Here is a 12485-nt window from a genome sequence, read left to right as displayed (position 1 = left end):
ATCTGCAAAGCGTGTGATGGCCATGTAGGAATGTGCTGCCAGGCTGAAACCTTCACCAGCCAGCAAGGCTTGCAGATGGGTGTTGGTTGCATACGTGTACCCACCACCAAGAGACCTCAAAGACGCAAAGTTACACGTAGATAACCTGTCCCAGCTTCTGCCCTTTCCACTTCACTCTGAATGCTTTGTTTAAATAAAATAGGGGTAAATGCTTTCCCTTCAGATTGAGGCATACCCTCTGAAGAAAAATACTGGAGAAAATGTTGTTCTGCGTTGGCATTGCAGTATGTTCCTGCCTCACAGCTGGTGAATGTCATTTTCCTTCCATATAATGTGAAAAACTTACTTGTAAAAACTGAAGAAGGGGACAAAGAGGTGGGAGAAGCATGAGCTTAACTTGGACATTGTGAAAAGCTACCCTGTGTGACTGACAGTGCTGTCATTTCACATATCTGACTTAAATATTTTGTGGGGTTTTTTTCCCTGACTGTCCTTGGTGGGTGTTACTGTGCATATGGCTTCTGGCCTTTAGTTCTGCTGTTTAAGGAAGTATCAAGATTTGCACAGTCATGTAGGGCATCAGGACATTTCTGAACATGCAGTGGAAAATCTGGTAGCGGGGTCTGACAGCGGGCTAACACAGCACTGGGATGATTGTTCTCTTTGGTTAGGACTTCTTGCTGTAAATGTTAATTTTCCCCTTGTGTGTGCCATGATGCAAAGCAACAGCCACTGTTGTTTCCATACTCGCAGCTGACAGATCATTCAAAAATGGTCCCGCGGTAAAGATTTTAAGAGGCGTGACCTGATTTCCTTTGAGATGCTTTGCAGCTTCAGAATGCAGTAGGGAGAGAGGTGTGTACATCTCTTGATGCTAGTTGGTCCCATAAAATAAACTGATTATTTTTATAAGCTTTTATTTGGGCTACTTTATTATTTTTACTTTATTATTCTTGCAAAATCAGTGTGCTGCTGGGTAATGCTTTACAGGAGTGGAAAAATACTGTTTCAGGTACACAGACTACAGGTTTTTACTAAGTTAAGAAAAGATGTGAAGCGAGTGAAAAGGATGTAAATAGATGAGTACACACCTCTCTCCTCTGTCCCCACCCCTTTCCTGCATTTGTTCTCTGGCATTTCTTTTACACAACTCAAGGCTAAGAGCAATTGCTGTAAGTGGAGCAGAGGTATCAGGTGAAAGTGTTTTGTGCAGGGTGGCAGGAAGCCTATGGTGCCAGCAGAAACATTAGGGGAGGGAGCTAAACGTGGTTTGTTCAGAGTGGGCTTTCTCTGAATCTGATTCTGAGCTTCCCTTATTTGCCCTTAGCTGGACAGAGAGAGTAGCAGTTCCTGCACCAAGCTGCCTGCAGAGAGCCACCGGCTGTGGTAGCACCTGGGAAGCGAGTGCTTGGAGCTGCCACAGTGCTCTCCCGCTTCCCCCCGGGCTTGACAAGCAGGCCCTGCAGTTAATCAGTGCCCGGACCCAGGGCACAATTTCGGTTTCCTGCTCTTGTTGCTGCATTCGAACAGCTGGAGAATGTCCGGTCTGCCAGGAGGTGCCCCGTGTAGCACTATTTTCTGGAAAGATGCTGTCACAGTAGATGGAGCAGGTGGCTTGGCTGGCTGCTGTGCCCGCTCAGAGTATGGCAGACACAGCCGGCACTCCCAGCATCCTTCCAGGGCTCATAAATTGCCTTTTGGAATATTTTTCAATCTAGGGTCCATCCTGATGTCGTATCCCTGGAACTACAATGCATTCATTTTCCTTGGCCGTAATTATGTGTAATTATCCTTACCAGCACAGGAGGTCTCTATTCCCTACCTGGCCATCTGAGTCTCTTCTGTTCTGTTTCATTCTGGGACACAGTAAATGACATAAATTTCAATGTGGCCAGGTGGTTTTGCAGAAAAAACACTATCTCCTTTGCCAGTGAAATTTAATTGTGCCCAACTTGTGTGGCTAAATTTTATGTATTTCACCAGGTCGGTGGTGATAATGGTTTGTAATCTCAGCGCTGGGAGGCAGCGTGTGATGAGCACGGGTGGTCACAGTGGCAAATCCTGCCTGGAACCAAACCAGCATGAAATAGTTTCCTCCTTTGTTTCTACTGCCTAAAGGAAAGAAAACCCAAGGAGATATTTTAAAAAGAAATGTCTAGTTGCCCTAGTTCAGGGAGAAAGAATTGCTCAACTGCCTCCTTATAAAATGAATTATTATAGACGTTTTTAAAATGTTTAGATTTATAAATGCTCGAGTATCTCTGTTGGCTGCTCCTCTTCTCTTCAAATTTTATGTCTCATAAGGAATTAATTTTCTTCTATCATAAAACAGAATGGACAGGGGAATGGGAGATTTCACTGAGCATCACAGTAATAGCTGTTTATTTTTTCTAGTTTGATGGTACAGATCTTACAAAGAACCCTTTACTGATATTTCATTTTGTAGTATACGTACTGATATCTTATTTGGCTAACATTTAATACAATACTGCTTCTACTTCTAAGTGGTTTTTAATAAATGTACTTGGCATCAGCCAAATAAATGTGATGACAAAGTACATCTATCTGAGTATTTTATGAAGTCAATGATATTAGGTTTGCAAAGATGCAAAGAAAAATATTGAAGAGGTTTTGTATTTCTTAGGTATTTGTAAGGAAGTCTGAGCTGTAAAATTTCATAGGATGTTTCTGAGGTTACTAGTCAATAAGTGTTTCAAGTGATGTCCTGTTTCTTTATTTTAATTCTGGAAGAAAAAGACATAATCACCTTAATCTTTCAGCTGCCTCCAAACTGCAAAGGCCCCACTGAAAACATACTAATCAGGTACTGCTTTTGGTCTGTGCTCTGACCTCTTCTTTCTTCCTTAATAAATAACAACAGGGAAATATTTTTATATTCTGTATATTTTATTACGGTGATGACAAGAAGAGGAACTGAGTCGATTTTAAGCTCCTTTTCTAAAGAGGTAGTTGCCCAAACTTCAGCACTAAGACCTGTAGTCATCCTCCCACCGCACAAATGTCTTACACACATCTCGTGTCAGTGCTTGGTACAGGGTGGAGGCAGCCCAGGCTGATGGCTCAGGTGCCAAAAGCAGCCCAGAGCTCCCTGTGTGGTCTCTGCTCTGTGAAAAAGTTGTCTGAACTTTTTTCTTTAAAGGTAGCAGCATGTTACCTGCTTACCACAGAGGGACAGGTGATGAATAAGGAGCAATTAGTGAAGGATTGCAAAACTCTTTGGTGTTTGAAATACAATACCAGTATAATTAGGGTTTAATACTAATGATTAACTTTTTATTTCATCTCCAAGGTCTAGCTGCTCAAAACCACATTACTCCAACTGATGTGATGGTGTTGGGTAGCTGCAGGGTCAGCTGGAGCTTTTCTCTTCATACCATTCAAGTCAGTTCCGCGATACCAATTTCATCCTTAAGTGGACAGTGGTCTACAAAAATGAGCAATTTCAGAAAAAGGCTGAAATGAGCGTCTAACCTGGGCACTCAGCAGGGACATCCATCCACTGCAGGCTAGAATAACAGCGTGTCAGCAGCAGGGTGAAAGCAGGTGTACTCGGTGCTGCTGAAGGTGCAGGGGAGCAGGAGGAGTTGTAAGCTGTAGGGGAAAAGCATCTCTGAGTTGCAGCGGGGTCTGCCCAGGTCTGGAATATTTAGGTGATCTGAGGGTCTTCCTTGTGTGTCCAGGAGATGGAACTTGTCCCTGAACAGAGCGGAGGATGTCTCAGTGGAGCCTAACAATTACCTGCTTTTTACTGAGGAGGAGACGATCTGGGCTCGTGTTCAATGTATGTAGTGAAAGCTGCTCAGAGAAAGAAAAAAATGGCTGTAGGATAAATAGGCAAATCTATAGACTCAGGCCACCCGTCCGGAGTCTTAATCTGGCCACAACTATTGTAAATTTCTGCAAAGATGGTGTGTTTATTAGAAGAAATAAGTGAGCCTTGAGAAGTGAGCATGCAGCAGAAATGCACCGGAGGAGCTCACCATGAGAAGGGGAAGGTGCCTCTGGTCTGGCTCTACAGGGCCCCAGCAGAAGAGGCAGCTCCTTGCAAGAGCACTGCGTCTTGAGGAAAGGAGCACAGAGCGGGCCCTGCATCCTCCATGCACTTGGCCAATGTTATTTCCAAGGATGATTTGATGATTTGCCAGTTTGGGGAAGGAGCGCCACAATTCCTTCTGGCCACCTTGCCCATCAGAATAAGGTGGCTGAGGTTGGATTTAGCAAAAGGACAAAACCAAAGCCTTCTGAGTTCCCTAGTTCTTTTCACTGTTGGTTTCACCATGGAAGCATCCACTTCCATCTTTGCTCTTTTTTTTTTTTAAACCAAGATTGGCAGGAGGATTTCTGAATGCCATGGTTCATACAGTTCTTCTCTTCAGAAAATAAGAGATTTTGTCATTTTCTTTACATTGCTATGCAGTTGTAAACTGCAACAGCATTTTAATTCTGTGAAATCAGAGATGGTCACAAGTGTTTTAGTTCTTTTAGATGCATTCATCCTGAGTTCAGGTTGGACTTGGGTTCCGTGCCACTCAGATATGAGTTGGTTTTTTGTTTGGTTGGTTTTTAAGACTCATTGCAAAATTTAGAGATGGTTCTGAGGTTTCAACTCCCTAAGCTTGGGGAGGGCAGATGGATTTGCTGCCCTCTGGTCAGATTTACCTTTCTAAATTTAATGAGGTGATTACTAAAATAATGCACTGCTGTGGTTGATAATTTGCTTGGAATAGGACTCCTTTAGTTCTTGGCTTTTCCATTTCACCTTATAACTCTTAGAAATCTGAAAAACAACAGAGGCATAAAGTAGTTGTGGGTTTTTCCCCCTTTTTGCCAGGCTACAGTTACTTGTAGAACTATATCTGAACTTTTTTTAAAAAAAGTAATTCTTTTTCATAGAATATACGCTGTATTTTTTCCTTGTTATCCATGGAGCTACTCTAACTCAAAAGGAGTATTGATAGATTCCAAAAAAATACCAAATTATCCCTATGACTGGGGACCAGGCAAGTTCATAAAATGAAAAACTGACTCTCTTAATTTCATCTGGCCTATTTAAAATATTTTTCACCTCACCTGCATCGCAAGGGTACAATTCTTTTATAAATTTGTCATTATAAAAGTGCATTAAACTGAAACTGCAAAAATTAAAAAAAAATAAATCAAGCTTTTTCTTAGATGCTTGCCTATCACAATGAAACAAAACATTTTTGTCTGCTGGTTTCCTTCATTAATGAGTTCCTGTTGATCTGAGTAGTGACACCACTTTGAAGGCACTCCATAAATTGCTAGTTTTAGTGTTTTCAGCTTCTCTATCTCACAGTATATATCTTTGGTGTTTTCAGCTTGTGTTAGGCAACAGAAGCAGAAATGCCGTGTCTGAATTTTTCACTGCAATGAGAAACTCTTATCCAATAAGACCCTGTATGAGTGGCATTCAGGAAAGAACACTTGTGCTGTGTCAAAATGCCTCAGCAATATATTTATTTGTTCTTTCAGTTATACGCATATAAAAGAGGGAAAAAATCAAATCCCAGTCTAAAAGACGTTGGAAGTACCTGCTTGCTTTCAGCCTTGATTTATTAGCTGAGCTCTTTCTCCCCCTAAGGCAGTTGGCTCTCCCCCCTTCTCTCAGAGAGACCCCCCTACCTGTTCCAGGAGCCCTTCCCATCGGCTGACATTTCATTTTTTTTGTAGTGGCACCTCAGTGCTGGCTTACATTTGTGCTGTGACCTGCTGGTGTGGCCAGGTTTGTCTTCTCTCCCATATCTAGCTGATCAGGGCCAAGTTACTAAAGGACATCCCAGCAAAATGCACAAAATGAATGAGTTTGTGTATGATACTTCAGTATTGCCTCTCCTCTCTGCTGGCCCAGTCCTCAAGCCACCAACTTCGGGCACAGCATTCTGGTTCTCCTTTGTGCTCAGGAGATCTCTCAGCTTTGTCTTGGCAACAGATGCCAGCTTTATTTTATATCATAAGCAGGTAGTTTCTGTGAGGAAGAAATGCTCCTCCTCTCACCAGTGGGGAAAAATTGCAATTGGCACGATACAGAAGTTTTTACTGGTGCAGTACAGGACTTGCTCTAAGGGCTGGAGGGGCAAGGAAAAAGATTTCACATAACATAATGCTCAGTGAGAATGATCTTTATTAATAGTGATTTGGGTGTAAATGACTGCTGAAAGCTGGGGAGAGGCAGCAGGGAGGTGTCTGGCCACCCAGGGTTGTGCTCCTCGGACTTTGCACTGCTCTGCAGTGGGGCCTCAGGCCCAAGTTCTACAGAATATTTTTTTCACTGAGAAGGAAACAATTAGCCAATACCTCTACTATGTTGACATCATGTGCTTAATGCATGTCAAGAAACCTCAGATAAAACCCAGAATACCAAAGGGGTCTTCCATTCCTAGTAAAATGAATCTTTCTCCCTCCTCTTACATAACGGATGGATGCTGTAGCGGTGAATCAGAAGCTATTGCGGTCTCTTCCTTTCTAAGCATCTCACATGCACTGCAGAATGCAGAGCTATTATAAGCAGGCTTTGTCTTACCCCGTGTGCTCCCATATGCAGCCCCATGCCTCGGTAACATCTCTTGCATTTTCTTAACCCTTTTGTAAATGTCCTGACATGTACAAACTCCACTAGCTGCTGTCACTGTGCTCAGGGTGCATATCCCACATGGCCTTACTTAAATCCCTTGACTGCTAATCACTGTTGTAACCTGTACTGGGGCATCTCCCCTGGAAGATGGGGAAAGAAGGAGGAAACTCCCTGGCTGCTACTGAAATTTACACCAAGTTCCTCGCACTTCTTCCCTGCCACAGTCCCCAGCCTATCCCACATGTTCCCAAAGTGGCCTGCCTACTCCAGGCTTGGCTGGGCTTTTCTGTGCTGCCTTGGTCAGGAGAGAGCATCTTCCTCCTTCTGGGTCCGGAGGTGCTGCTGGTGTGCTGGATCGGGGGACAGGATGTCGGTGGTGAAATGAAAGGAGGGATGAGGAACGTGAGGCTTTGTGACCTCCAGGAGTGCTCACTCTGGTTCTCAGTAAAAAAAAAAAGGCACACAAGTAACACAGCTGGCTGGAAAGGCTTACAATGGAGGGAGGTAAGACACCTGCTAGAGTGAAGAAGTGGAAAGGAGCAGTATCTACTTGGCTTTAGTTCTTCTGTTTACTGTCAGCTAAACACATAAGCACTGCTCTTCACTTTCCTCCTGCATTAATCTCTCTTCCTTGCCATTACCAGTAACTGTGGCAGTCCTCGTGCAGCAGAGGTTGAGTCCTTTTACCTTGAAGTGAGTAAGATAAGGTTTTACTTTCCCTGTTATTTCCTTGTTACGTAAAGAGAAGTGTTGAAGTAGCTTTCTTTGGTCTGGGTGCTAAAGTATATTTTATGGTGCTTGTTTGAACTTTAATAGGATCTATTATGCTGATTCACGTTTCCTAACATCTGTTTCAGCTGCATGCATTTTCTTTGGCAGGTACAGTCTCTGGGAGGAAGGAAATCACAAAACAGTCTGTTTATGGAAATGTTCTTGCTTCTCCAGGTGGCAAGGGAAGACGTTTCTGGAAAGCAAGATTGGTTCTTGTTGTGTTATGGATCCTTTAGGTAGTATTACTAGTTTATATCAGGTAATCCAAGAATACCTCATCCTCTCTGTGGGGCAAGGTTTGCAAGAAATAGTATCTCTTATAAGATCACTTGATACTCTTGGAAAAACACACAAGCATTGGCAGGCTATTTTTCCTTAGCTTTGCCTAGGTGTTTTCTGAGACTATTGCGTCTGCACCAATTTGTTGCCTTTGATCCCTCCCAATCATGTTGTCATTTAACATTTCTCAAGTATTGATTTCATCTCTGGTTATGTTGTCTCATCTCTGTCACCATGGGACTGTCGCTTACTGTCTGCTTACGCTCTAACGCTAAATGTCTCACAGCTGGGACTTGACCTCCTTGCTGGGAAGCCATGTCACTGAGCCCAAATGCCAGCCTCTTTCATGTCGATCTTTATTCCCTCTGTGGTAGCTTAAACATTTCCTCAGGCTCTTTGGTGTTAGCATCTGCTTTGTATATCTGGGCTGTGTCCATCTGACACCCCTAGTTGGTTTTATGTTTGGTTGGGTGGGTTTTGCTACAGATGGAAGAGAGGGCAATGGGCTGAGGGAAGATCATGGGGGGTAAAAAACATCCAGGAAACAACTTTCCCACTGAAATCTGATGAACCCCAATAGGTAGAGGAGCTCATCTTAAAACTTGGGAACATGACCAAGCAGAGCGGAGCCTGCCCTCCTCCTTCCTTGTTTCCAAATGGTTTGGTTCCCACTCCTGGAGGAGTAAAGACACCTCTCTGGGGAGCGCTGCTCCTGGGTCTGAACACAAGTGCATCAGCAAAAACCAAAGTCATCACAGACTTGTTTTTCACTGACGAGATGTGGTTAGAGATGTCCATCAACTTTCCCTCTTACCACGATATTTTGGTTCTTTTTCTCCTCAACTGCTACACTGTGCCTGCAGCTCGGTATCTCTCATGCCCTCTCCCTGCCATGTGGTTCATAATGTCACGTGTGTAGATTTCCATTCTCTGAATTTAATAATTCATATCTTCATTAATCTATTCTATTACAGCACATTTTCTGGTCATTACACCCCCTGAAAAGGAATTCTGTTATTTTGGACACAGCCCCTGTGCAGTGCCTCATGTTACAGACAGGCCTTACAGGCAGGTGCTGCACTTCACATATGAACAAATATCTGGGAAACCTCCACAAACCCACCTGCAAGATTGAGGCTTGAAAAATCTTGGCCACGATAACTTCCATTTTAAAAAGTCACTACAAATCCTGCTTTTATTTTTCCTCTGAACCACCATGGTTCTGCCTATCAGCTGATGTCCTTGCTGGGTCAGTTCTGCTTGGAGAGACCTCTTCCCTGCAAGTTTTCTCTCTCTCCCCACTCTGGGTGCCCCAGCACCACAGCAAGGAGGACAAGCTGCAAGGAACCAACGCCTTTGTACTTATTAGGTCTCTCTCTGTGATTGTGTTAGGCTCATTTCACTTAAAAATTATTTTTCACATTATTTCAGTGGTGTTGGCATCTCCTCTGTGCCATCCACATACCAGTTTCTGCAGCCTCAGCTGTGCAGTGCTCCTGCTGTTTGGGGTACATTGCTTCCTCTCTTTCCACTCTTTTAAATCTCTTCCCACTGTAACAGTTGAATTTTGGCCCACCAGTGCTTGTGCTGAGGGCTCTGTGCAGTTTTTGAAAGGCATCACAACAGAGGAATGACAATGAATTTTGGGTGACATTTGAGTAGTTTAACTACAAGCTATCTGACAGGGATTTGCTGGCTGGTGCAGTTGCTAACGCTTTGCCAGCTGAAGTCCAAAGGCTGTGCCTGATTTACAGGTAATGAAATCCATTACACCTGCCTTAATGTTTATAGCAGAGAGCCTCAGAGTGAAAGAGATGGTGCAAGGGGAGTAGCTCTTCCTCTTGGTCTCCTGTCTGTCACCAGGAGTGGGGAGGGATCACCAGCTGCCTTCATGATGCTGCTGCTCTCCACTTTACCTGGCTCTGTGTTAGGCCGTGCATGTCTTTGTGCAGCTGACAAATTATGTGACAGTGTAAAGATTATTCTAATTTGCTCTGCTACTCTTCTGGAATAAGTTGGGAAGGGAGCATCGACCATATGCGCTGTGTTATTCAGCTAGCGTATCCAACTCTGTTTATCTGTCGCCTTCACACCTCGTGTTTTGCTGTGATTCCAAACTGACTTGCTGCTAACTGCTTACAGTGGTTTGAACAAGAGAGCCCTGTATAACAGGCAGAAACAGGCTTAATTGCTGGTCTCCCATGTTCTCCCAGGGCTGGATTTGTAGGAATCGTGTTTGAAGGATTAAGGAGAGGAGGAAATGGCCCGCATGAGCCTTCCTGGCTCTGTCAGCAGTTGCCCTTGGTACAAGCTGACAGCATTGGGTACCCCAACCTTCAGCCTTATCTGTCCCGTTTTTCCTTTTTGAAGCATAGATAGGCGAGAGGGATGAGTCATGGTTGAGCTCGAGCATCAGAGACTTGGAAGGATTTCGCACAGGGTGTTTACTGCTGCACTGCCAATGTTTCGGTTCCTTTTTTTTGTGTAATTGTTTTCCTGTTACGGGATGGATTTTAACCCGTAGGTGATATCATCCCATGTCTTCCTCTATAAAATCTCATGACAAATTTGCATGCTAGACTTTGCTTTAGCGGTTAGGGCTGGCTGCTCCTTGTGTCTGCGCTGTCAGGACCGGGAATGGTGCGTGCAGTCCTTGCAGGGATGGCTGTTAGTTGGTTTTGCAGTGACTCAGGAAGCCTGATTTAAAGAATTCATGCATAGCAATGTGACAACTGTGATGATGCTGGGTGGAGTGGGAAACAGCCAAGGGATGTGTTGAATCACATGGAGAAAAACAGACCTCAGTTGGAGATAACCACGTTGGCTTTTACCCGTCTTGAGATGAGAGCTGTGTTGGTCTGTCTTGTTCAACACCCGGACTCACAGCTGAATCAGCGGGGTAGGTTTGGAGCTGATGAGGTAAAGCACCTCTAGAAGAGGAGGGGACAAGGGGACGGGGGGTGACTAACACAGTGAGAACCTTTTGTAAAAAATGCTGCCGCCGAATCGATTTATACAGTAGATTACATTACCCAGCAGAAACAGCATCGCATAGCCTTCCCTTCCAAAGGAGGCTGAGGAGCGGGCAGTGTGGGAGCTGTGCAGAAGCAGTCCTTTCCCCACTCCTGGGTCTGGTACCGGCCCTTTCCCTCCTGTCTGTGCTGTCAGTTGATTTATGAGTTTTTGCAGGCGGTCTCTGAAGCGCGTGAAGGGTTGGGGCAGCCATGGCCTAAAGCAATAACTTGTCTCTCTCTGCCTGCCTGTTTGGGGCTTTGTGTACCGACACATGTCTCTAAAGCTGGAATTGAGCAGCGAGCAGTTGTCTGGCTGGAGATGTGAGTTGGCTGGTGCACGGAAAGCAGAGCTAAGGGACAGGGGGAAGCAAACTTCTGTCCCCATTTTCCTTCTGGGGTGCTGTCATGTTAGTAAAATTGTGCAGCTTTGGCAGTGATTGTTTCCCTAATCTGTTTTTGAGGTGTATAATCCAGCAGTTCATCTTTTTATCTTTACGCTGCTGCTGGGATGCTGTGTTGTCCTAATGAAGTTGCGCAAATGCCGTGAATCTTTACTGCTGAACGAGAAGGTGATGCTGTGTAACCCTCTTAGGGATTTGTAAAGGAAATGTGGCATTAGTATCTATTGCATCTTTGACTTCTTACTTTGATCTAGGTTTCTTGCTTCATCTGTAATCAGGTATGGATGCCCTCAGATTCATGAGGAGCCTCCTACAGCTTTCTTGCTCTTCGTACAAGTTTGTCCCCACCCCTGGGTTCAGCTGGGGCTGGTTGGCACCCCGCTGGCTTGGAAACCCCCCATCACTGGAAGCAGCCAGGTGGCAATGTGCTTCGGCGTCTTTTCTCTCCCCAGTACTCTGCCGTTATGCCTCCGGCAGCTGCTCTGGGGAGTCACCCAGATATGGCTTCGCCATACACAGGTATGGCAGAGTGGAGCATGAAACCTGACGTGGCACTGCCGAGTGCTGCTGCAGGAGGGAAATCTTTCATGTTTCCTGGTCAGACCTTCCTCCGGGGGCCTCCCTGTACTGTGTAATCCAGCTGCTGCCTTCTGCTGAGCTGAAGCTCCTGGGGAAGGGCAGAGCATGCACATGGGCACGCTGTCTGCACGCAGCCTGGGAGAAGAGTGCATGTAGGGATATAAAGAGGTTATGAAACTCTGTGTCACCAGTACAACAGGATGCTTCTCCAGCTGGGCTATGACGGGAGGCTGAAAGGTTTTTTAAAAGCCACAATTTTGTTTTAAGTAGATTCACTGCAAAATTACGCAGAGGTAGAAAAGAAATCAAGTTTTTTGGCAGTTTTAGAAATTCTTTGGTGCATCCCAGCCCAGAGAAATTAACCTCTTCTTGGCAGTGGGTAGCAAGAAACTCTTGGTGCTTTTTGCTTCAATACATGTTGAGAGAAAAGTAGTTTGAAGCTACATTTATTTTCTTCAAACTTTTGTGGAGGGAAAAAAAATCACTTCTGGTTAACTTGTTTTATTTCTTGGTCCTGTCTTCATGTCTGCTTTGTCTTTTTGCTGTGCTTTTTTTTTGGTGACGCTTTTAAAAATTGAAATATCTCAAGGAAGAAGTGCTTGGTCAAATTCTGTCCTGTTCGCAGTTACTTTGGGGGCTCAGAAAAATGTTTATTGAAGTAACTCACCAGCAAACCAACAGAACTTTGTCCTGTTCCCTTTGCTCATTTGCAAATCTACTTGTCTGGTTGTGAGGCCCCGTAAGTAAAGTACAGCAGGTTACTTTCAATTGCTTTCAACTGAAGGCAGAGGATCCTGCACCTGCTTGAGTGGGGAAATCAAAGCAGTG

The 12485-nt window shown here is 44.5% G+C and overlaps 1 protein-coding gene across 16 annotated transcripts in view; it reads left to right on the top strand.

The window, feature by feature from the left end:
- Positions 1-12485, top strand: part of CRACD (capping protein inhibiting regulator of actin dynamics) — a 129816-nt gene that overhangs the window by 75742 nt on the left and 41589 nt on the right. For 2 of the 16 annotated variants that reach the window (XM_080591117.1, XM_080591114.1), the window contains exon 1: positions 11578-11597. The exons of 12 other annotated variants lie outside the window; for them this stretch is intronic. In XM_080591117.1, coding sequence (XP_080447243.1) covers positions 11579-11597 — 19 coding nt within the window. In that variant the 5' untranslated portion in view covers position 11578. Of the gene's footprint in view, positions 1-223; positions 307-340; positions 10563-11577; positions 11598-12485 lie in introns of those variants that run through there. 2 more of the 16 variants (XM_080591123.1, XM_080591122.1) reach the window with 2 other exon arrangements.

The sequence above is a fragment of the Anser brachyrhynchus genome (genome assembly GCF_964034855.1).
Source record: "Anser brachyrhynchus genome assembly, chromosome: 4".
NCBI classification, from domain to species: domain Eukaryota; kingdom Metazoa; phylum Chordata; class Aves; order Anseriformes; family Anatidae; genus Anser; species Anser brachyrhynchus.
The sequence above is the reverse complement of the archived record's forward strand: the minus strand, read 5'-3'. Positions and strand labels throughout refer to the sequence as shown.